The 25,738-nt window shown below is 41.3% G+C and overlaps 1 protein-coding gene across 2 annotated transcripts; it reads left to right on the top strand.

The window, feature by feature from the left end:
* The first annotated feature begins 168 nt into the window (after positions 1 to 168).
* On the top strand, positions 169 to 23,809 carry btaf1 (BTAF1 RNA polymerase II, B-TFIID transcription factor-associated). 2 transcript variants are annotated; one of them, XM_030748150.1, is made up of 38 exons: positions 169 to 562; positions 2,552 to 2,675; positions 4,996 to 5,110; positions 6,922 to 7,065; positions 7,506 to 7,705; positions 9,246 to 9,379; positions 9,597 to 9,726; positions 9,838 to 9,906; positions 10,039 to 10,128; positions 10,212 to 10,307; positions 10,859 to 11,035; positions 11,256 to 11,396; positions 11,528 to 11,652; positions 13,058 to 13,178; positions 13,383 to 13,487; positions 13,676 to 13,825; positions 14,518 to 14,660; positions 14,767 to 14,941; positions 15,039 to 15,242; positions 15,734 to 16,154; positions 16,332 to 16,516; positions 16,637 to 16,788; positions 17,102 to 17,207; positions 17,352 to 17,553; positions 17,667 to 17,815; positions 17,905 to 18,057; positions 18,603 to 18,724; positions 19,147 to 19,314; positions 19,463 to 19,540; positions 19,652 to 19,781; positions 19,887 to 20,028; positions 20,162 to 20,292; positions 20,597 to 20,719; positions 21,262 to 21,414; positions 21,637 to 21,848; positions 21,973 to 22,132; positions 22,456 to 22,626; positions 22,803 to 23,809. In XM_030748150.1, the coding sequence occupies exons 1-38, from the start codon at positions 549 to 551 to the stop codon at positions 22,959 to 22,961; spliced, it is 5,574 nt and encodes a 1,857-aa protein (XP_030604010.1). In that variant the 5' UTR covers positions 169 to 548; the 3' UTR covers positions 22,962 to 23,809. The 2 variants fall into 2 exon arrangements, with proteins under 2 accessions (XP_030604010.1, XP_030604009.1); XM_030748149.1 differs by having other exon boundaries at positions 16,632 to 16,788; positions 17,098 to 17,207.
* The last annotated feature ends 1,929 nt before the right edge of the window (positions 23,810 to 25,738 follow it).

Raw genomic sequence — 25,738 nt, 5'->3', positions numbered from 1 at the left:
TATTAACACACAAAAAAGTATACTATTCCTTTTCGGGTGTTCTTTTTTTTTTTTTCCCCTTTTCGATTCGTTTCCTCTTTTAACGTGCATTTTGATTGGCTCTCCCTGATGCTTGTAACCAATCAGCCTCCGCCTGCTATGGAGGAAGGAATAAATGCAAGATGGCTCCTCATATAAAAACAGTCTTCTGGGTCGTCCTCAGCGTGCAACAAAATAACTCTTTAAATCTTATTAGGTTAAAATATTTATCTGCGAGGAGTTCTGAAGGGTAAACTGAGGTTTATAGTAATGGTACTTGGCGGTATTTTGTGGAAGAAGGCTGCAGAGAGGCAACAGGGGCAACTTTGAAAACATGAATTGGTTGTGAACTCGCTCTCTTTGGTGGACTGAAGCACACTGTCCGGGCCTCAGCTAGCTGGCGGAAGCTGCTAACTAGCTAACGACTGTCTGCTGTTATTTGCCTCAAGGGAAACAGCGTAGCAAGAAAAGTCCCAAGTTGCCGAGTGCCTGTTGAATGTGGGACGCTGAAGTGCGTACAATAGTTGACCATGGCTGTATCGAGGTAAGCGATGCCTGTGTTGGCTCTGTTTATCTCCCAGTTTCCTTGAGCTGTTAGCTAGCGTACTTTCCTTGAGCTGTTAGCTAGCGTACTTGCTAGTATCTGCTAGCTTTTGATTAGGAAGAGAATGGCATGGCGACGGCTGTCTACAGTTAGCAAGTGTAACGTTACATTGTAACTTAGTAGTGCCACTTGTGATCGGCCTCGAAATGGGACCATAACTGAGTTTGGTCTTATGTTCACTGCAGGTGAGGCATTAAAATACATCCCGGGGGGTCTGTACACTCCGCTGATGCCCCGGCATTAGATACAAGTTAACTAACACTGCTGTGGAGTTATGTGAGGAAAGCTGCTTTGCAAACAAGAGATGCCACCATTGGCGAGCCAGTTATGTTAGTGTCAGTATCCTGAACAGTTGCACCTGTTAGTCACCCGTGAATTAATTCCAGATATTAAACTTCTGAAATTACACTGTAGCCTTGATGCTGACAAAATTGTTTACGTGTGCACATGACTTTCTTCTTTGTCATGATTAAGAGTCCACGTGTCCAGCTGTAGTTTGTTGGGGATTTATATTATTTAAATGCGTAGTTGGTGGAATCAACATCCAGATTTCTGAAGCATTTTTCCATATACAACAAGATCCTCCATCAAACTGCTTAAGTACTGCAGTTCACTCCTGTGCATTGTAACAAAAAAGTAGTAAATTATTTTATTGGTGTGGGTGGGCCAGAGGTTCAATATAAAGCTTTATTAAACACCCATCATATTCCTCCAGGGTTCATCAGGGTTGTTGAGTCAAAAGCAGTGTTTCATACAGATCACTAATACCAAAGCTTAGACTAGTTATCTCCAGAAGAACTCCACTGTTTCCAGGTTAGGTGTACATCTTCTGTGCTGTGTCTGAGTGTGAAGTCAATTTAAGAACTACATAGTCGTAAGCTTTGTATTTACAGGTGTGTACTATATAGAATTAATTTTGATCCAACTGTGTTTCAGGGGACAGCTTAGTCCTAGTAACAGCACACTGTAGACTAACCAGGGGTCACGTCAGAACAGTGGCCAAAGGGGGGGGGTTCTTCATGCTTCCTCTGCCCTCATAGCTCATACCACACTCAGTGAATCATGAAATACACACACCCACATTAAAACAAAAAAAAAAAAAAAATAGAAAAGAAAAGGCCCAGTGAATTCCCATGCAAATGCTGCATAAATAGTTCTGAAAGTGAAAGACTCCACCCTTGGCTTACTACCTGTCAAATGTGTAATCAGTTATGTCAGTGTTGGAAACCAGGACAGTAACACCTTTCAGTGACACAGGGTTTTTGTTTGTTTGTTTGTTTTGGTCTAGATTTTAGCATGAATTGTAAAATTGCCTGCAAATGTTCTTGATAACAGAATTTTAAAAATTCATGCCTGGCAGTGTGCATATTAGTGTGCACTCATCTCTTGTACAGATTAAGTGTTTGTAGTACCTGGAGATACATCAGTACATCTCTAATCCACTTCACTTTATTAATAGACTGCTCAGTGTGAGACCAGAATCATTAGGCAGGTTACTTGGGTTCAAAGCCAATAGAATAAAATTGTTTTAAACCCTAAAATCTTTTCACTGTAGAGCATCAAAAACAGTCACAAACACGTGTACTAATTCTATAATTCTTGGACAGTGCTGATTTCATTTGTTTTAGTTAACTGATTTAAATGAACTCACATTTTGCGACAAGGAAACAGTGAGAGCTTCATTTTATATATATATATATATATATATATATATATATATATATATATATATATATATATATATATATATATATATATATATATATATATATATATATATATATATATATAAAATAAATAAAGTTTGTTTTTTTTGTTTTTTTGCCAACTAGCCATTGGCAGTCAAGAATGCCTGTGCTGATGTTCTGCTGGCTTCTTTTAACATTGGTTTGTTTCCTTTTGTGTCTGTTTCTCATAACCTGTCTTTAGACTTGACCGATTGTTTATCCTGCTTGACACTGGAACCACACCAGTAACCAGGAAAGCAGCGGCCCAGCAGCTTGGAGAAGTGGTCAAACTCCACCCACATGAACTAAGTAACCTCTTATCAAAGGTGTGTGTTTCATGTAATCATGATTAGCTATTAGGGTTGTCACGAGTATTTCAATCTCCGTTTTGATGCCAGGAAAAAAATATTCAATGCTCAATAGCATTTTCTGGACCGCCGGGGGGAGTGAGACCAATCTCTTTATTTTTTTTTTCTGTACACAGAAAACATTTGTGTTTGACATTAAAATGTAAATATGCGACAGTAAATCAACATCTCAGCTTTTATTTCAGCACCGTTTGTCTGAACCCACCCATTTTTCTTGTGAGCAAAAGTTTTGGAACATGACTGACTGACAGTCACACCTTTGTTGCCCAGGTATAGCCTGTTACATACAGGATAGCACTGAATGTCAGTGCTCAGTTTCAGATATTGGTTTTGCCTTTGCACACTGCACATTTATATAGAGGAATAACCAACATCAAAACCAGACAGCTGTCTATGGGTAAAAGAACAAGCAACTGTGAAGCTGAGAGAATATGGGAAATCATTCAGAGCCATTGCACAAACATTGGCCATAGCCAGTACAACTGTTTGGAATGTCCTGAAGAGGAAAGTCGTCACTGGTGTACTAAGTAACACATGTGGAACAGGTAGACCAAGGAAAACAACTGCAGTTAATGACAGAAATGTTGTAATTGCTGTTAAAAAAAAAAAAAAAAAAAAATGGAACCAAAAACAGTTAGTGACATCAGCAACAACGTCCAGGGGGCAGCAGTGAAGGTATCACAATCTGCTGTTTGCAGAAGACAACAAAAGTACAGCGGCTTCACAAGAAAATGCAAACCACTAATTAGGAAGAAGAACAGGAAGGCCCAGCTGGAATTTGCCAAGAAGTACAGAGACGAGCCTCAGAAATTCACGAACAAAGTTTTATGGACTAATGAGACAAAGATTAACTTTTACCAGTGTGATGGAAAGGCTAAAGTTTGAAGAAAGAAAGTATCTGCTCATGATCCCGAACATACCTCATCTGCGAAACACAGTGGAGGTAATATCATGGCTTGGGCTCGCATGGCTTCTTCTGTAATAGGCTCATTAATCTTCATTGATGATTTCATGCATGATGGCAACAATAAAATGAGCTCAATTTAAAGAAAGATGCAATCAAACTGATTGGGAGATCCTTCATCATGCAGCAAGATAATGATGACTGCTGAAACTACAAAGGAGTTCATCGGGACGAAACACATACTTTGAGGTTCTCTTAGGTCGTGCAAAAAAAAATTGAAGAATATTTTTAGGTTGTCTGAGGTAGTCCTGACTTGACACCATGTTTTATTTGCATGTATGCTGGTCAGATAGAGTTGGTAGGCTGCAAAGGTTTCTTTCTAGTTGCTGGTGGACTTTTTCTCAGCTTCAATTTGGGATTTTAAGAGAAACATAGCTGACATAGACAGAACTGTTAGCCTTTTAAATTGACACTGTTTGATATTACAGATGGGCAGGACTAGCTTCAATGTTAACACCATCATTTTATTATTAGCCATAGCTTCTAGCTACTACCTTGATAATAACAGTTAATCTGGCTATTGGCTAATTGCTAATACTAAAACAGTTAATGTTAACATGTGTGCTGGCTAGGTTAACATTTCTGATAACTGTTTAATACTTCAGTGTTGTTCAAACAGGAGCTTTGCTGACCTCTTGAAATTCCTCATAGTGTTGCTTAATGTTATGAACATCAACTGCTGTTCAGCTGCTAGTGATGGCAGGGACTGTGTGAAGCTGTGCGTCAACTGAAGGAGATGGCAAATTGGTATTGATGCTGTTGCAAATGAGTATCTAATGCAATCATTTATTTGTTTTGTTTGATTTTGAAACAAACAAATCAGAGTATACATGGCTGTTCTTACAGTCAGATGTGTGAAATATTGATGTCTAAAGTGTCAGTGCTTCCTCCTTTGTTAATTCCTGTTCTCTTCCATTTATTGTTCTAACAGAGCTAAATTGAGTTTCGTCATAATTTGAAATACAGTCGTACATATTTGCAAGATTGTATGGAGTTTAACTGGGACCCTTTTATCTTTTCACAATTTTCAATCATATATGCATACTGTGAGGGATCCTCATTTTAAATGTGGCCAAAGTTTCAAATAATGATGCCAGTGTATGTACAAGCAATCCATGTGAGCCAGAAGTTCAGGCTTCAGACAGCGCCAAATGTTCGTTTTCAGCAGATACCTTAAAAAACATGGTTGTCTCTGGCACACGTCTTTGTCTGTGAGCACAGGAGCCCCGCCCACTGACTGTTTAGACTTTTTGTTTTTGGGGGGCAGCGAGTTGTACAAGTAGTCAGTGAAATCTATTTTCTGTTGTTTACAAGGTCTTGACCTATCTAAGGAGTCCCAATTGGGACAGTCGTATAGCAGCAGGCCAAGCTGTAGAGGCCATTGTGAAGAATATTCCTGAGTGGAAACCAGCTCCAAAGCCTAAAAAAGGTGAGAGTTTGTGCTTTTTTTTTTTTTAATTAAAATATTTGAGAGATATTAAGTGAAGGTATATGCATTATGTCTTTGAGGTTATCTCTTGCTTCGTTGAGCTTCTTCTTTTGAACTGTTTATGAAAAGGTTCAGACCAATAAGGCCGCTTTTCCACCGACGGGGGTTCTAGTGCCAGTGCCAGTGTTTGAACCGTTCAGCGGTTTTTCCACCACGGACGCACTCTGTGCTCGGCCGAAAAACGGGTTCAACTCGGGGCCCCGCAAGCTATCTGGTCTGGAACCAAGAACGCGTGACGAAAGCGGCAGAAGGGCGTGACTTTGCCGTCTCAACATCAAGTTTTCTACCATATTACATGTGTATTACATGAGATAAGCAAAGCGATTTTCACGACTGTGAATTAGGTTGGGCTCTAAGGCTGAACTTGCTGCTTTGTATCAGTTCATATCACAGATAAAAGGACACAAAGTGTGTACTTGTCGTCTTGCTGTAATCGCTGTCTGTGCTTCCCTCTGTGCTGCGCACAGATGCTGCAGCAGTTTGGTTTGGACCGTAAAACATATTTACAGCACAAGACAGGGGAGCGTGTTCTCCCACCTTTGCGCTCTTCGGCTTCCGTGTCCTGATGAGGACCTGCCCACACTCATACGTAAAGGAGCGGTTCGCGGTGGAAATGCGGGCCCGTTCCTAAGCTTTTCGCCAGTTCTTTTGGGAACAGCACCGGCACCAGAACCCCGGCGGTGGAAAAGGGGTATAAGGGTTGCCTCGGGTTTCATTACAGTTCATGAGGTCACTGTTAGTTTTGTGTGATAGCTTATGTGCTAGTTATTAGATGCTAAAGGATCTGACTGATTAGGGCTGGGCAATATGGACCAAAAATAATATCTCGATATTTTTCTGTCGAATTTTTTTTTTCTTCCCAAAGGTATAAATATAAAGGCACTTCTGAGTCAAAGCTACTTGTCCCAAATGTCACACAGGCACCTTTATTAACATTCAGCTGTAGATGTACATGAGAAATTGCTCAAAAATAAACTATTGGCATATTTAAATAATAATGCTTCTCAAATAAATTAATGCTTTTTTTTTCCTCCATAACAAAAGCCTCACAGCTGTGCTATTAAAATGTAAACAGAAAAGATACAGAGCAAAAATAGCAAAAGGCTTTCTTTAAAAAAAGTCAGTCTGCAGTGAAGTAGACTTCACCAAAGTGCTTCCTCCTGTGTGTACATCTGTACATCTAGTACTCGACAGCCATGGATTTCAGGTTTCCAAAAGTCATTGACCTCACTAGAAAAAGTCGCTAAATTTGTCACTAGTCACTTTAGGGTAAAATTAAAAAAAAAACAAAAGTCACCAGTGGGCTCTGAAAAGCCACTAAATCTAAATCTCACCAAGTTAGCGACACTGCCAGAGACAAACTGGGAGAAGAGAAAGGTGAACTGGTGGATCTACAAGTATGAAATAGACTAAACGATATTGTCTCATCTTATATCGCATATGAAAATATATCAATATTTCTTAAAAACTTGATATATCGCCCAGCCCTGACTGATAACATGCTGGTTTAACATGATGCTTTCTGTTTTGTTGTGCACTGGAAAACATATCTAATGTACCCACGCTCCCGAGTACATTATAATATAATATGTTGCTTCATTATATTTACATAAAGACTTTTTCAAGTTATAGCCTGCTCTGTTGTGCTATTCTTTCTGTGGTAATTTACACACAGCCTAAAGGTTGTACCTTTTTATTTTTTTTATTTTTTTCACTTGATTGTAACTATATAAAATGTTTGTTCCATTTAGAGTCTTGTGAGGACCTGTCTCCAGAAGACACGTCTTGTGACCGGTTGAGTTTCTACCACTTTGACATCTCCCGCCTACTCAAACATGGGGCGTCTCTGCTGGGATCTGCTGGGGCTGAGTTTGAGCTGCAGGATGATAAAACTGGTTTGTTGTGACTCTTTTTTTTTTCTTCTTTTTTTTAAAATATTATTTCAGCTGCGCTGACATTTATACTGTTACCAAACACAAGTCAAACCTGACCAGCAAGACTGCTTTGTTATAAATTTGAATGGAGAACACTGTTTGTTACCTTTTGATGGTCATTTGAATTTGAACTTGAAGTCTGTGTTGTAACGCCTGCATTCTGTTCTATAAGGCGTTCCTTCCTTTTGACCTCATTTCATTTGGTCCCATTCACTGTTAGGAAGATTACTAAATTTAGAAAGTTCATTGTGACATTGAAAAGTATTTAGAATGCTGTCCCTGTTTTTATTTAATGCGGCCCCATCACTGATCATTTTTTCACCTACCTGCACTTAAATCCACAATTAGTGTTTTTCATACCATCTAAAGTTTCCCCCTGACTTCCTGTCATTTGTGCTCAGGTGAGATGGACCCCAAGGAACGTCTTGCTCGCCAGAGAAAGCTTCTTCAGAAGAAGTTAGGTCTAGACATGGGTGCTGCTATTGGTATGAACACAGAGGAGCTCTTTAATGATGAGGACCTGGACTATACCTGTCAACCCAGTGCACTCAGAGCCCATGGAAGCAAAACCACAGCTACATCCAGCACTGGAAACCATGTGGTGTGTCTCATTTTAGCCTTTGTGTCACCATACATTTTGTCTCTTTGGGTTTATTAAATTGTTAAAGGGAATTCATGAAATTGCCTCTCAGTGGCCTCTTACGCTTCACTTGCTTAAAGCAGTACAAAGATCTGACTAAGAGAGATGAAGCAGGCCATACACTGTATTGCCAAAAGTATTTGCTTGTCTGTCTTCACACGCATATGAACTTGAGTGACATCCCATTCTTAATCCATAGGGTTTAATATGATGTCGGTCCACCCTTTACAGCTATAACAGCTTCAACTCTTCTGGGAAGGCTTTCCACAAGGTTCAGGAGTGTTTATGGGAATTCTTGACCATTCTTCCAGAAGCACATTTGTGAGGTCAGACACTGATGTTAGACAAGAAGGCCTGGCTCACAGTCTCTGCTCTAATTCATCCCAAAGGTGTTCTATCAGGTTGAGGACAGACCAGTCCAGTTCTTCCACACCAAACTGGCTCATCCAGGTCTTTATGGTCCTTGCTTTGTGCGCTGGTGTGAAGTCAAGGAACAGGAAGGGCCATCCTCAAACTAGTAGTAAACAGTTATGATAGCAAATTGGTAAAATTCTTAGCTGGGCACAGCACCGGACAATCAGCCGCTGGCTAGAACCCTGCCTCTGTGCACTGTCCGCCTCAGCATCCGCTGACCACTTGGTGGCTCAGTTACTGTTGTTCCCAATCACTTCCACTTTGTTATAATGCCACTAGCAGCTGACTGTAGAATATTTAGTAGTGAGAATATTTCACGATTGGACTTGTTGCACAAGTGGCATCCTATCACAGTACCACACTGGAGTTCACTGAGCTCCTGAGAGCGACCCATTCTTTCACAAAGAAGCAGTCTGCATGTCTAGGTGCTTGGTTTATACACCTGTGGCTGTGAAAGTGACTGGAACACCTGAATTTAATGATTTGGATGGGTGACTGAATGCTTTTGGCAGTATAGTGAGGCTTGTCTCACAATGACGGGCATTGTTGCTGTGGAGCTGTGCAGGCCTTAGCCACAAATTTGATTCACAGCATTTATTTTTGTACACCTACTCAAATGCAGCATATGTCAGACCGTGGTGTTTACATCCTATCTTTTTTTTTTTTTTTTTTTTTCTTTTTTTGTCATGGGGTATGCAGGCTTTTTAGCCTGTGTACCCTTTCTTTTGTGAAGTTCTGGACATATTCTATCAGTAAGTCACAGCATACAATACAGTAGATTGATCACCTTTTTTATTTCTGCCTCATCAGTATTTGTGGCAACTTAAGGGAGTTGAAACTGTCAGTATGGAGCTTCATTTGCTGGCACACTTTACCTGTAGAAAGTCAAGCATAGGATAAAGCAATAAAAATGGTTTGTGCATGAATAAGCAGTGGGAATGCTGTCAGCTTAGAGTTGATGTTGATTACAAGTTTTCTTGATTGAAGCAGTATCCCCTCTTTGAGATTCATAATACTTTTCACTAAAGAATAAATGTATTAATGCTAATTTAAACTTTGTAATTAACTGATCTTTTTTGATTTTTAGACCATTCAGGCAGCTGAACTGATTGACTCAGAGTTCCGACCAGGCATGAGCAGTCGTCAGAAAAACAAGGCTAAGAGGATGGCCAAACTAGTGGCAAAGCAAAGATCCAGAGACATGGACCCTAATGAGAAGAGGTAAGATCATATATACTGTTTACCTGCATTTATCACCACATACTATCCTCTCTTCTCAAAAAAACATACCAAAAAGAAAATCATACTGGATTCTAATCAAACTGTTATTTATTGAAGAGTCTTTATTTCAGCTTTTTTTTTTAGCTAACTTAAGGTTTTCAAGGAATTCGTCCGTTTCATCGTATCCTGTGACTCTCCTTTGTCTTCAACCTTTTAGTAACGACAGCTTTGAAGGTGAACCTGAGGAGAAACGAAGAAAAACCACCAATGTAGTTACTGAGCAACCGGCAGCAGAGCATAAAATCTTAGTGGACAACGTTCCAGATAACTCTAGTCTATTAGAGGAGGTAAGCAATCGGAAACAACTCGGTGAGTGGTTGGTGGGAAGTTCTCAACCAAAAAAATGCTAAAACTGTTACAGATGACAATGTAAAATAATTGATGTGTTTTTTCCTTAGACAAACGAGTGGCCTCTGGAGAGCTTCTGTGAGGAGCTTTGCAATGATCTCTTCAATCCTTCATGGGAGGTAAAAAAAATAAAAATAAAAATAATTTTTTTTTTGGATGATCTGATTTTCACTTCATAGTGTACAGTTTAATAAGAGGGGTGGAGTGGGTTGGAAAAGAATAACTGTATGTGTATTTTTTTTGTTCTTCAGGTTCGTCACGGTGCAGGCACTGGTCTTAGAGAAATTCTCAAGTCCCATGGTGCTGGGGGTGGGAAGATAGTGGGAAGCACAGCAGAACAGGTAACTGCGAAGCACATCTTCAGGGTTTTTTAACAGCTGACTGAGAATCAAACGTGACCCAAATTACTGATATTTTGGTGTAGATGTTACGGCAGCATCAGGAATGGATCGAAGACGTGGTCATCCGGCTGCTCTGTGTCTTTGCTCTGGACCGCTTTGGTGATTTTGTATCAGATGAGGTATGTTTTTTTTACTTCAACTTAACAGTCGCATTTGAGTTAGACTGCAGTGAATGTTTGTAGAGCCTAGCCTATGACAGTGGCTGGCGCTGTTGCCAGCATTTATACTAGTGCATGATGTTAATTATCTTGTGGTTGTCAAATAAAATCCTTGGACTTTTTTCCATGCTGGTTCTCCATTCTTTGTTGTGGGCATTTTTGAGGGAGTTTTGGTGTAAACATAATTGTCCTCAAGTTTTTCCGCTTCTTTGTACATTCCCTGACATCCATTCTGATAGTTTCAGCAGTCCCCCTCCCAGAATTTGCAGGCATCTGTAACTTCCTATACTAAGGCTGTGATTATTATTCCTTATATTGAGGTGATGATTGTTATTCTCTCAATGATAAACTCAAAAACTGCAGTGAAAAAGTGGCCAGATATGCATAGGAGGAATTACTGGATTGATGTCAATCAGATGTGTACAGAAACCAGTGCTGCTTCTGCACTCAACTCAGTTTGTTTCTTTGCTTTAACACATTCATTTTCTCTCCGCCCCTCTTCCTATTGATAGGTGGTGGCTCCTGTTAGGGAGACATGTGCCCAAACACTGGGTGTGGCCCTTCGCCACATGAATGATACTGGAGTTTCCAGGACAGTAGATGTCCTACTGAAGCTGCTGAAAGAAGACCAGTGGGAGGTGCGTCATGGAGGCCTGCTTGGGATCAAATATGCCTTGGCCGTCCGTCAGGTACCACATTCTCTATCTATGTGTATATGATGAGCTATTAATAAGCATAGCAAGATTCCACTGTATTGATTTGCTTAGTACACGGCCAGAATATAAATTGTGGAGAACAGGAGGTTTTATACATGGACAAAAAGCTTTTTCTGGAAGCATATGTCCTCCTTGTGATATGCCACTTTCTGATCAGTGCTGATTTTCATCTTTCTCTTCTTTTGTGTCACAGGACTTGATTACTGTTTTACTGCCCCGGGTGCTCCCTGCAATCACAGAAGGTCTACAGGACCTTGATGATGATGTCAGGGCTGTGGCAGCTGCAGCCCTCATTCCTGTGGTCAAGGGCTTGGTGCAGCTACTTCCCACTAAGGTGTGTGACAAATGTGCAGTTAGCTCATCCAGTTTGCATTCTGTTGAACTGCATCATCTATCAGTAGTTAATCTTTTTGCAGTCCTTGTTCCTGAGGTCTTAATTTAGTCTGAGGGTTTGCTGTCTCTCAGGTACCCTTCATCGTGAACACACTATGGGATGCTCTTTTGGACCTGGACGATCTAACAGCTTCCACCAATAGTATTATGACTTTGCTGTCCTCGTTGCTAACCTATCCACAGGTCCGACAGTCCAGGTCAGTCTCTGAAGGTCATACAAAAGACTGCTGTCAGAAAAAAATACTGTTGATCTCTTGAATAATTGGAGAGACTGAGCAAGTAATTTAACTGGGCATACCACAATACCAGGAAGTAGTTCCAATGCCCAGAGGTGGCAAAAGTACAGACATTCCTGTACTTAAGTAGAAGTAGAGAAGCCTTTGTTAAAACATACTCTGGTAAAAGTTGAAGTACTGGTTCAACTTTTTTACTTAAGTAAAAATTAAAAAATACAGGCTCTGAAAATGAACTCAAAGTAAGAAGGTAAATGTAGCTGCAGGACACAAGCTGTGAAAAGGAATTTAAGAGCAGCTCTATTTTCTGTTACCTACATTGTAGAAGGTGACTGTGCCTCTACACCTAAACACAAAAATGAGTATAATCAGCGGTTACAGTGGGATTCAGAAGGTGGAGGATCCTGAAGATCAGCTGTAGTGGCTCCGCATGGGGAGAAGAATCACAACTTTCTGTTGTGAGCTCCAGTAAATTTTCTTGGTGTGGTGCTGCTGCTCTGAGGTTTACTGCTCTGTGTGGATGAACTGAATTCAAAAAGATGTAACCCAGTATTTCACAAACTATCATTTGAAATTACCTGCCACAACACGCTACTCCGTTTATGCTCACTTCTCTTCTGGAGCGCTAGCTAGACGCTGAAGTAACACGACCACAACTTATGGGCCTTGGCACTCGGTCCAGCCCACTGTAACCCCTGATTATAGCTCTATAAGTGATACATAAATGATATGCTTTTGCCTCTTTAATTTCTTTGTATGCGATAAGCACCGGTGATGGAGGATACGCCAGTAGGATTGTCTCTTATGTGTTGTTGGTCCTCCGTTTTGGCTCAGATCAATTTGATGTTTGAAGGCGCAGTGACCGGAAATAAAAACTTTCCCAGATGTGTTAAACCTAAAGTAATAAGCCTGTTTTGAAAATGTAAATGTAGGGAGTAAAAGTAAAGTAGTCAGCCAAATTAATACTCAAGTAAAGTACGGATACCCAGTATTTGTACTTTGTTACTTCCCACCTCTGCAATACCACTGCAATTCCATGATTCAAACCTTGACCCTAAACCGTACATAACTTTTACTGGGTGTGTTCATAAGAAAAACAAGTACTGTCAGAATTTTATCGGTGACTTGACACCAATATATTGTTTCTTGTTAGTTGCAACTTAGGTTGAAAACCGACTCTGACAGTGCTGCACACTGTTTGTAAAAGCTTTGTAATTAACTCAATCTACATAAAATGACGCAATGAAATGAACACCAGCTCTTTAGCTGTAGTGTATGCTCCTGCATTAATGTGTTATATTTTTTCTATTAATGTCCTTGCATTGCTATCCAGTGTATTTGTAACATTGCTCTGTTTTGTTCATCCTAGCATGCAGCAGTCACTAACTGTTCTGGTTCCTCGGGTATGGCCATTCTTGAGACACACTATCTCATCAGTAAGGCGGGCAGCACTGGAAACTCTTTACACACTACTGTCTAAAGCTGACCAGGTAAAAACAAACAATACTAATAGGATAGGCCTGTAAATAAATTAAGTTTACAGAAATGCAATAAATTGATTTCTTTATCATTACATCCATTGTGGTTGTTGAAGCTCTTTTTTTTTTTTTTTTTTTTTTTTTTAATTATTAGCAATTTATTCAAGTGTAAACTGTCCCTGATAAGGTGGTGTTTTCTGGTTTTTGCTTCTTCAGAGCTGTGCGGTGTGGATAAATCCCATCCTACAGGATATGCTGCGGCATATCTTCCAGTCTTGCATACTGGAGAGCAATGAGGAAATCCTTGACCTGATCCTAAAGGTTTGTTGAATCACCCACCCTACTCCTTTGTGTAAACTGACAAACACTGTCCAACTTTGGTTGCTAAGCACAGGTAGAAAAATACAGACAATGCTGTGCTGTCAGTTTCGAATGTAAATGTTAATTTTTTATTTATTTTTTTTGTACTCTTGAGTTGCGCATTGTTAATGTGCATCCTTTATGTGCAGGTGTGGATGGAGCTGCTGTCTCGAGCCCCCCAACAGTATGTGGTAGCAGCCAGCTGTCCATGGATGGGTGCCTGGCTTTGTCTCATGATGCAGGCTTCCCACATTCCAATAGACCTGAACATGCTGCTGGAAGTAAAGGCCCGCTCCAAGGTTGCATGCTTACTTACATACATATAGAAATAAGAGCTTTTATTTTCATTTTATTGTTTGTATTTTAGTGCGTGACTGCACTGGTTATGTCCTTAAAGTTGGAAGGAGCAGTTTTAGAGTGACAGGAATTTATATTAAACATTATTTAATGAATTCAGTGCTAATCTTAAGGTCAGCTTTTAAAGGTCAGCATGACATAAGTTGGTATGATTCAGTGTTTCACTACTACTTTTATCAACAAGTTTATGTAAATAATGCAGATGCCTCATCCCACAGATCAATTCACCTTGCTGTGGTTGCTAGGCTACAGACTGGCAGACAAAGAAGAGTCTTGCAGCCATGTTCTGCACGTTTGAGCCAGTGGAGCTTGAACCTTAACAGTCTGGGGGAGGAAATAAAAATACAGAGGATGTATTGGCACACAGACGCGTGTATAATCCAGCAAGCGGTTTAAATGCCAGTTTGTTTAATGAGGTGTGGTGGGACTGAGGAAGAATAAAAACAATGTGGGACAGACAGGTTTTCATTTGCATGTAATGAATTGATGGTGTGTGTTTTGAAGGAGAGAAGCAGGCCAATGTCTCTAGAAGGCAAAGTTATAGTTTGTCTCTGCTGTTAAGTTAGAAAAGCATCAAACCTGTAGAGTTAGCTTCTTTTGAAATAAAACAAACTTTAATGTTTTGATGAAACAGGATAAAGCTGGCACAAAGGGACGACAAGGGAGCAATCAAGTGAAGGAAACTGTTCAGGAATATATAGCAGGAGCTGAGACTGTGACAGATGACCCAGTGACAAGGGACTATGTAGTAGTCCGTGCTCGACTTATGGCTGCCAAGTAAGTTTTGATAGATATGTCTCAACAAATAACTTGAATTGCCAAATGAATGATCAAGGTTGTGTTTGACTGTTTTCTCTGCTCTCTTTGTAACTCTGTAATCCAGATTGCTGGGGGCTTTGTGCGGGTGTATTTGTGACCCTCAGCTCAATGCTGCATCCCAGGAGATCCGACCAGCAGAGTCTTTGGCTCAGCTGTTGCTCTTCCATCTCAACTCCAAGTCTGCCCTGCAGCGTATTGCAGTGGCGATGGTGCTCTGTGATTGGGCTGCAAAGCAGAAGGTGAAACTCAGCTGCTGAGTTTTGTTGATTTATTTAATTATGAGCAAAACTGACTCAGGCATTCAGAAGCTGAGAAAATTTCTCTCGATCTCTTCAGGATTGTCAGTTGGTGTCATCCACCGTGCTGCCTCGTCTTCTGGCCATTCTGTCTGAGCAGCTGTACTATGATGAGATCGCCATCCCCTTCACACGCATGCAGAATGAGTGCAAGCAGCTGATTGCACTGCTTGCTGATGCCCACATAGACCTGAAGGACCGCCTCAATTGTAACGTCTTCACCATTGACCAAGCCAATGAACTGGTAAATCCATACACATACATTGATACATTTGTAACACACCACTAACAGATGGAGCAAAAAAAAAAAAAACCTTCTCACTGCCCAGTCTGATCTTTCATGGGATACTAAAACATGTTTGTCATCTATCTCTGGTGTCTGAACAAAACCATAAATGATTTTTGATCAAAACTCTTGCATCGAATGAATGATGACATGAAACTCTGATGAAACATCATTCTTCAGAGGCACCCTAGCATGAACAAATATTTGCAAGCTGTGTTGTTTGCTTTTTTTTTTTTTCCTTGAAGCTGTCGTCACATTTGGCTGCAAGCTTTTCATATCATCCAACTCTAATTTGTTTCCTGTCCAAGCCTTCATTTCCTCAACTGACAGCCTTGGTAATGATGTTAGTCTGTGGATTCTTGGCTTCAAAGGTTAATGGATATTGCACTCTGTTACAAGTCAGACCCATTTCCATCACACCCTTTATCCCTCTCGTGTTTGTTCCCTAGGTAACCACCATCTTTACAGAATCAACAGCAAGTCTGAATGTGAAGTCCAAACAGTGGCAAGCACTGGACAGTAAACGCCAGCAGGCTCAGGCGACTGTGATGGAGACCAGCGCAGAATGGCAGCAGCTGCATCTGCGTGTGCACATGTTCGCAGCCTGTGCCGTGATTAACCTGCAGGTGCTCCCTGACAAACTGAACCCGCTGGTCAGGCCTCTGATGGAGGCCATCAAGAGGGAGGAGAACACCCTGATCCAAGGTTACGCTGCCTCTTTTATAGCCAAGCTGCTTCAACAGTGTGCTGGACGCTCGCCATGCCCCAACCCCAAGATCATCAAAAACCTCTGTGCCTCAGCCTGCGTGGACTCTGCGGTCACGCCCTCATCTGCTTGCCCCGTACCCCCAACACAGGAAAATGCCAAAGGTGAGAACTGTTGAAGTGTGGTGATATTTTCAGTGTGTCAGCTATTAACAGGATTTAAAAAATTGGGCTTTTAGCGATGTTTTATACATTTGACCGATTTGCTTCAAGACTGACTTACACTGACGGTGCTTGATCATATGCTGTGGTCAAAATTTCTCTTAATTGTCATGCTTTCAGGGGGGGGCTTGGAGAAAGATGGCATGCATCACATGGTCAGCAAATCTAGAGGTATCATCACTCTGTATCGTCACCAAAAGGCTGCTTTTGCCATCACCAGTAAAAGGGGTCCAGCTCCTAAAGCCCCCAAAAACCAAACCACAGAGCTTCCTCCTGGCAGCACCATCAGCTCTGAGAATGATGAGGTACAAAGGAACTAAAGTACATTTTTCATGCATTGAGCTTAAATCAACAACATGTTGCCTTTATTTTTCTTAGTTGTTTTTTTGTTTTGTTTTTTTTTTTATCATTTCTTTTTAGAGCAGGAAGCCGTTTCTTATTCAGAGACGAGGTGCAGAGTTCGCCCTAACAACTGTTGCAAGGCACTTTGGTGCAGACCTCACCAAGTCTCTGCCATACCTTTGGGAGAACACAGTGGGACCGCTGACGGGAGTGGCAACAGAAAATCAGTGCATTGGTATGTTGATTGTGCTGATCAGATTTTTATCTTGGTAACAGGAGTTTTCTTGACCCATTTTCACCAATACAGACCTATAGACTGGGACTTGAGGACATAAAACTGTAGTATTTTTAGATTTAAATATAATTTGTGGATGTTTTGGAAACCAAAACCTGCAAAAAGTCTCAAGCGTCAATGATCACTTGCATGAAAGGCTTCCCTCCTTTGCCAAGATAATCCTCTTTATATCCTGCAGGATTCCATGTTTTCAAATGGTGAAAATGTACATAGTTGTTACTCTGAATCATTGTGTCGCATGTGTTGTAGATAGGCAGGCCCAGCTGGAGAGGGGAGACACTGCAGCTCAGGAATTGGTCAACTCTCTGCAAGTACTGGAAGTCATGGCTGGAGCCATGGCTCCTGAACTCAAGCCTTTGGTAAGATTGATCCATTTTGACTGCTTTACTTTTATTAGTTTATCATTTTTATGATGATTCAGATGTCATTGGCATCATATGAAGATTGTTGGATTCCTTTTTCTTGTCTTTTTTTTTTTTTTTTTTTTTTTTTATTAAATATAGCTACTGGAGCACCTACCCCATTTATTCACCTGCCTGCAGCACCCATATACAGCAGTACGTCACATGGCAGCACGCTGTGTGGGTGTACTCAGTAAGATAGCCACACTGGAGACCATGAATAGTTTCCTTGAGTGTGTATTACCCTGTTTAGCTGCTATTGATGACTGCACCAAACAAGAAGGTGCCATCGAGGCTTTAGCCTGTATCCTTCACTGACATAACCTTTCAGTTTGTAAAATTCTTAATATATATTTGTAGCTTTATTTAGTGCATTACTGTACTGTGCTGTACTGTCCTTGACCAACATCTCTGCAGGTGTCATGGAGCAGCTAGATGTAGACATTGTGCCCTACATCGTGCTGCTGGTGGTACCAGTGCTGGGACGTATGAGCGACCCCAGTGACAGCATTCGTTTCATGGCCACGCAGTGCTTTGCTACACTCATCCGCCTGCTACCACTAGAGGTATGAGCACCCAGACAGCAGGCTAATGTGCCATGTGAATCATTAATATTTAGATTCTAAGAGCGATATGTTTTCCTCTTTTCAAACAGGCAGGTATACCAGACCCTCCGGCCATGTCTGCTGACCTGATCCGTCAGAAAGCTAGAGAACGTCACTTCCTGGAGCAGCTGCTAGATGGCAGGAAGTTGGAGAACTATAAGATCCCTGTGCCCATTAAAGCAGAGCTCCGGAAGTACCAGCAGGTTTGTGTCATTTAAGGAACCAGGCAGCAAATGGATGCCCACCCTGTGGATATTTTGACACACAAACAACTTTTAGAACACTTGAGTGCTTCATGCTTGAGCTGTCTCATCACCCCTACGGTGTGATCGTATTTCTGCCACATTAAAGAATGAGGTTTTTCTTAAATGCACTAGGCTGGAAATGTAGACAGAGATGCTGACAACAAATGGTTTACTTGACAGTAAATTTTAAGCAGTCAAATAGAGGTGCAGTAAATGTGCTGGCTCTTCTTTGTAATGGCTTCCAGCAGCTCTGCTGAGAACAGCAATCCATCTCTGTAATACAGCAGTGCAGACATCCTACTTTAAATGCTGCTGCAATCAGTGAACACTGTGCTTCCACATCCTCAGCATTGCTGCTATAGCTGACTCAGAAGCACTCTGAAACTGATGGGTGTCTTTGAGGAGATTGTTTTGATGACTTTTGTGTAACTATTTCATTATGTTACCATGAAACATTGATATTTGCAGTGTTCCTACTTCAGTATGGGTCTCTCATCTTGCAGGATGGAGTGAACTGGTTAGCATTTCTGAACAAATACAAGCTGCACGGGATCCTGTGTGACGACATGGGTCTCGGCAAGACACTGCAGTCCATCTGCATTCTGGCAGGCGATCACTACCTCAGGTACTAACAGCATTATTGATATTACAGTCGGGGAATATTAGCACTAATGTCCGTCTAAACATTGGTACGTTGCTTTATTCATTCATTGTCAGAGGTTTAATGTGTGAGTTGTTTATTTCCCGGTTTAATTTGATATAAATGCAGACAAAACGTGACCACGAGAATAAAATGAATGTCCTTCAGATGATTTTTAGATGATGCATCGTGAGAAGGGAAAGGTTTTGTTACTCATCCTCATGCGTTACTGTCCCTTAAAATTGAAAATAGGGCTTGACAGTTTCATCACAAACAGTGGTCTCTCCAGGTTTGGTCCATCTTCTTAAATCTCTCTTTGATCCTTGACCTTTAAAACTCTGATCCTGTCTCATGTTTGAAGTGCCGTGTTGGAAATTGTGACTCAGCCTGCTACGTGTGTTCTTCAGGGCACAGGAATATGCTAAGACTAAAGCAGCAGACTGCAGCCCCCTGCCTTCGCTGGTGGTGTGTCCTCCCACGCTGACTGGTCACTGGGTGGACGAAGTAGGCAAGTTCTGCGCCAAAGAGTACCTCAACCCGCTGCACTACACTGGGCCTCCGACAGAGCGGATGCGGTAAGGATTAGTCAGTTTACTGCAGGAGAATGATTCATCCAGTAATTTTAAGTTTTTGCAAAACTAAATAAGTGAAGAAGAACAGTTTGTGTGTGGGCAGAGATAACTGAATTCATTTGACGCTAAATAAACATTTACTTTTTTCTAGGCTGCAACACCAAGTGAAAAAACACAATCTTATAGTAGCCTCTTATGATGTTGTCCGAAACGACATAGATTTTTTTAGGTGAGTGTGATTTTTTTCTTTTTCCTTCTTCTGTTTGTTTGTTTTTTATATTATTATTTGTGAGTGCTGCATTTTTAAATACTTGTTTTTGTTTTTTTCTTACTTTTTCAGAAATATAAAATTTAATTACTGTATCCTCGATGAGGGTCATGTTATCAAGAATGGGAAAACTAAACTTTCCAAAGCCATAAAACAGTTGGCTGCCAACTTCCGAGTCATCTTGTCAGGAACCCCCATTCAGGTGAGGCTTCCCCTTAGATCTGAATAGGAGATTGAGATTTACTTTCTTTCCGTGTTTTCTGGGGGAGTTGCAGGATTACCAGTTTTCCGTTCTGTCTATCTTCAGAATAATGTCTTGGAGCTTTGGTCGCTGTTTGACTTCCTCATGCCGGGTTTCCTCGGAACAGAAAGGCAGTTTGCTGCTCGTTACGGCAAACCAATCCTAGCCAGCCGAGATGCCAAAAGCTCTTCGCGGGAACAGGAGGCAGGTATGTGAAGCACCTAGTTTTTAAGCCTACTTTTTTCTTTTCAAACTGAATATTTAATTTTCTCACGCTCCGTTTGATTTCTGTTGGTGAGTAATGAATACGACCTTCTGTTAATGTTGCTTTCTTCATGTAGGAGTCCTGGCAATGGAGGCCCTACATCGACAGGTGCTACCCTTCCTTCTGAGGAGGATGAAGGAGGATGTCCTCCAAGATCTTCCTCCTAAAATAATTCAGGACTATTACTGCAACCTGAGTCCTCTACAGGTACTATTACCTCTATAATGACCTTGGAGCGATTAGTTTTTCTGCCACAGCTCACCTTGAAGACATTGGCTGTGTGCCTCTCTTTCCATTTTTCTGTCATCATCTGTGCTGTAGAACTGCAGGTATCCAGGATTGTGAATGTATTTCACTACCTTTTAATTAACGTGATGATGATGTTGATTTTCCACAATGGTGTGACGCGTGGTTGTTGGGATGTGTGTGTCCAAAGTCTCGATTGAAGGTCATGGTAGTAAAACATGTTAGTGGCACAACTGTTGTTGATTTGCTTTCTTGCTCCCTGCAGGTTCAGCTATATGAAGACTTTGCCAAGTCTAGAGCCAAGGCCAGTGTGGATGACAGCATCTCTATAGCCTCTACAGAGGAGGAGGAGAAGCCCAAACTGAAGGCCACAGGCCATGTCTTCCAGGTATTTGACTGCCATCAAATATAAATGTGCCCTTGGCAGTTCATGATGTGAAGAAAGTTTCTGTTTACATTTATTGTCTCTTGTCAAAATCCATAATGTGTAGCCTTGAATTGTTTCTCGTGTTGAATAGAATTCCTTCCTCGTAAAGCTGTGGCAACTCAAATGTTTCTTCTAACATTCCTGCATCATATCTCGGTGCAGGAATACCTCCTGCAGAATATGAGGTAGACATAACAGTGGCCCGCTCATAAAAACTGTAGGCCTATAAACTCTAAAAGTTGCCTTTTAATTCTTATGACAAGATTATTTTGGCACCCTGTGGTTACTGGAAATGCACACTGATGCATATTGTAGCCAAAATCTGACATTTGGATATTTGACTTGTCAGTGAGAAAATTCTTCTCACAGCAATGCTCCACACTTTCCTCGTTCTTCCTGCTGATGACTGATGTCTTAATGTCTGTAACAAATTCATTTTTTTTTGTCTGATTTAATGCTCAGTTTTTTGTTGTTTTTTTTCCGGCCTATCTTGATTCGTTAAGGCGCTGCAGTACCTGCGGAAACTGTGTAACCACCCCAGCTTGGTTTTGACCCCTCAGCATCCAGAGTACAAACGCATCACTGAGCAGCTCACAGGACAAAACTCAAGCTTGCGGGACATTCAGCATGCGCCCAAACTCTCTGCTCTCAAACAGGTGAGCGATCGCTTTTTGGGTCATTGTTGTCACAACTTTATTGTGGACCAAATGTTTGATCCTGATACTTTTTGGATTTTACACAAAGACATGTAGGAAGAAGAGATCCTATAGAAATTATAGTAAACACAGAATTGCCAGAATCATTGTGTCCAGTATCAAAGCTGTTCCATGGTTTCAGTCATTCTGGTCTTATTCTTTCTAACATGTTTGTGCTTTCAGCTGCTCCTGGACTGCGGTCTTGGTGGTGGTGGAGGATCAGAGGGGGGCACTGAGGCAGTGGTGGCCCAGCATCGTGTACTAATTTTCTGTCAGCTGAAGAGTATGCTGGATATTGTTGAACATGACCTGCTGAAACCTAAACTGCCCACTGTCACCTACCTGAGGCTGGATGGCAGCGTGCAGGCTGGCCAGCGCCACTCCATAGTTTCCAGGTTAGCAGATTGATCCATATAGACGCTTATTGTCAAATAAAATTTGTAGTTTTGGTTCAGAGCTCTGCGCAGTGCTATTCGCTAAACAAATGTGAAATGAGATTTTCTCTTTTCTGTGCCTCAGGTTTAACAATGACCCATCAATAGATGTTCTACTGCTGACCACCCATGTTGGTGGACTGGGTTTGAACCTGACGGGTGCAGATACCGTGGTGTTTGTGGAGCATGATTGGAACCCAATGAGGGACCTTCAGGCCATGGATCGTGCCCATAGGATAGGACAGGTACTGTTGTACTTGTTCATCGGAAAGTCAATATGTAGGCAGATTTAGACAGTCTGGAATTTGGATCATAATTTGCTTTCATAACTCTTATACCTCCTCTGACACTGAAACTGGCTGAGCACCTCCCGCAGTAGGAAATGACTTTTTGTTTCCTCGATGCCTTATTAACCATCACCTTTGACCAGCCTTGGATAGCATGACACTGTTGCTGCTGCTGCTGTCTGAAACCAGAGATGCAAAGTGAACCAAGCGAAAAAAAAATTGGCCTGAAAGCATCTTGTGCGTTCTGTTAACCTTATTACTGCTGTGTTTGCTTTGTGCAGAAACGGGTGGTGAATGTGTACAGGCTGATCACACGAGGAACGCTGGAGGAGAAGATCATGGGACTGCAGAAATTCAAGATGAGCATCGCTAACACTGTTATAAGCCAAGAGAACGCCAGCCTGCAGAGCATGGGCACAGACCAGCTCCTCAACCTCTTCACTCTCGACAAGGTGAGACCTCAAAGCAGAAAGCACCTCTGTCCTCTGTGCTATTTTTACTGCTTACTAAAAACAGGCAAAAGCCTATTTTGCTCAAATTTCTATACATTCTCCCCACACACGTGCCTCTTTACACCTGTGGAAGATGCAGGTTTGGCTGAACTTCCTGCTCTGTAAATGTGTTTCAGGATGACAAGGGTGAGAAGGCTGACAAAGGTGAGCAGTCGTCGTCAACCTCAGGGAAAGCCTCCATGAAGTCAGTGTTGGACGGCCTGGGAGAGCTGTGGGACCAGCAGCAGTATGATACAGAGTACAATCTGGACAGCTTCATGCACTCTCTTCAGTAGCACTGTACAAGCCCACGTAGCCTCCATCAGGCATCCCATCTGCTGGCCGAGCAGGACCTGGTCAGAGCGCACGAAGACCCCTACTGCTGCAGTTACATGCCTAACACCAACACCTTAAAAAGGGTAACTTTAAGGAGTCCCTGATGGATGATACTCTCAGTACATTACTTACCCACAGCCAAAGACCTGAATCTTTATTGTTCTAAAATCAATCGGTATGCAGCACCATTACTGAAACTTTATCTCATGAGGAAGGCTACCCAGGTCTGCAGCTGCTCCGTGACAGAACTGAGAGAATAACGCAGTGTGATGACGTAACAACTGTTACAGACATTTCCGATGTTGCTTTATGTCATCTACAGTTACAGCGCGTTTTTCCCGTCTCTCAAGCACAGTGTTTCATAATTATAGTTATCATTTATAGTTACAGCAGCAGGAGCTACTTTTACAGCCCACTACCCTCTGCCCGTATCATTGCCAGAGGATACAGTGTTAACTGCTTCAGATGTGATTACCTGGTTGCACCCTCCTCATGTGTGCCCCTCTTACTACGACCACCTCTTGTCATAAAGTCTTAAAAGCACCGCTGTACCCACCTCTCTGCCTGATAGATACAAACATGTTTTTGTATGACTAAGGGAAACAGGGTGAGAGTGACATGAAGCCACAGGATGTCATCATGCAGTACTGGCTTTTTATAGCACACCGGTGACTGCTGAGCTCAGGAGCTGTTTGTGCCATGTCAAGATGGCTCCCGTTCTCCAGGTGACGCCCCAGGAGAGTGTTCACATAAAATGTGGTCATGAGGATCTGGTGGAGAAGCTGTCCACCTTCTCCACGTGTAGTGTGAAAAATGAAGACCTGGGGGGCACTGGACTTTAAAGCAGCTTTACAGAGATGGAACCTAGGAGGCCAAACTGCAGCTGTTACCTGAAACCTGTCAAGTGTTTTAAAATAATAATAGACTTGTACATAATTGTGTAATTGCTGCTTTTTTGTTTATGATCTTGGGATTGTAATAAATTCTACAAACCTTTGAATTACAAATGCATTTGTCTTTGGATGTCAGTGGCCAGTAGATGGTGTGGTTGTACATCCGGGGATAATTTAAAAACTAGAGGTGAATGAATGTAACAAATTTCCACATTGGTCTAATTTTAACCTAAGTATGCAGAATTTAAGGAACATTAACCACTGCAAAGGAAAATGTGCTTGAAAAAGGTCACATGACTGTTCCTTAGTGCATTAATGGAGATGCCTATCAGATCATTCATAGCCAAAAGTGCCAAATGGACCATATGGCAAATTTAATTTGCTTGAGTTAAAAAAAATTTTAAAAAATTAGCTAAGTGCTCAGAAAAGTGGGAATTTTATGGAAGGAAGGAAGCCATGAAATTTTACATTTTCTCTGGACTCGTATGCTTTGATCGTTCTCAGATTTTTATATTTAAAACTCAAAAAAAAAGGCTTTCCCCATTTACACAACTTGACCTATAAATCTTCAAGAGGGTAATTAAAATCACATGAGATGAGATTTTAATGTAAAAAATGATTTATTTAAAAAAAAGAAAAAAAAAGTAGGCAAAGTAGGAAGTGGCCCCTGACAGCTAGCAGAAAAGAGTGTAATGGAGGTTAGTACTGACAGATGAGAAAAACATGCTGTGTAAAAGACCACAAGGTTTCACAGCGTCATACAACTGTTTAATAAGATTTGCTTATTAGTACAGAAAAAGGGAAAACTGAAGGAACAACGAACTCTGAAGCAGTAGTGAGCATTAGCAGCATTGGAACTCCATGTTTTTGAGTCTGTCGTACTGCAAATAATCGAACTGAGGTCCAAGTCAACGGGCTTAAAAGCTTCTCCGAGATGGAACCAGTGCTTGAGTCAGGTCATAAAAAACAATACATTAAAAGGAGTGAGATGTTTATGTGGAGGTGAAAAAAATGTATTTTTGAGATCACAACATAATTAGACAATACAGTACACTATCCAGATCTACAAGAAACACACAACCATAGAGAGGACTATAGAATATATAAAATGGTTGCCATCATCTAAATCCTGATCTTTTTCATTTTGTACATACACTTGATTTCAGATTTTATTTTTTATTTTTTAAGTGCAAAACAAACAAAAAAGCCAGGAGATGGATACTTGGTGGTATGGTGCTGAATAATATTGAGCCGAGAGAGACAGAAAAGTTTGGGGCTAGTTTAAGAGGGGGGGGGATAAACATCAGATGTATAAACTGGTTTAAAAAAAAAAAAAAAAAAAAAAAAAAAGGCCAGCCACAAATAACAGTCTCACATGCACCCTGGAGCTTTCTGGATGAAGAGGAGGAAGGTAAATATTCAGCCTGAATTAAAAGAATGGCATTTCAGGAAATAATGTGATTACCTGTTGTTGTGAGAGCATTGAAACCACTTTCATGTCTGTACAGTAGGTAGCCAAGAAAGAAGTGTGCACGTGGGGACACCTGGCGATGCGGTGATTACACCTGGTCCTCCATCACGCAGCTACCTCTTGGCTGCATGTGATGGTGCCTTATCTAGGTGAAGCTCTGAAATGGAGCTCAATGGCATTGTGCAGTTCATTGTATATTCAATTCAATTTTATTTATAAAGCGCCAAATCTCAACAAACAGTCCCCTCAAGATGCTTTGTATTGTAGGGTAAAGACCATACAATAGTACAGAGAATACCCAACGGTCAAAACAACCCCCTATGAGCAAGCACTTAGCGACAGTGGGAAGGAAAAACTCCCTTTTCAAAGGAAG

Source organism: Archocentrus centrarchus, chromosome 15 (assembly GCF_007364275.1).
Source record: "Archocentrus centrarchus isolate MPI-CPG fArcCen1 chromosome 15, fArcCen1, whole genome shotgun sequence".
In the NCBI taxonomy this organism is placed as follows: Eukaryota; Metazoa; Chordata; class Actinopteri; order Cichliformes; family Cichlidae; genus Archocentrus; species Archocentrus centrarchus.
Note: the sequence above shows the minus strand (reverse complement) of the source record. Positions and strands in the feature narration are given on the sequence as shown.

Excerpts from the sequence above, each read along its gene's own strand:
- btaf1 (XM_030748149.1), top strand. Across the intron at positions 7,706-9,245 it reads CCAGCACTGGAAACCATGTG|ACCATTCAGGCAGCTGAACT; the intron begins GTGTGTCTCATT and ends TTTGATTTTTAG. Across the intron at positions 18,058-18,602 it reads AGCTCCGGAAGTACCAGCAG|GATGGAGTGAACTGGTTAGC; the intron begins GTTTGTGTCATT and ends CTCATCTTGCAG.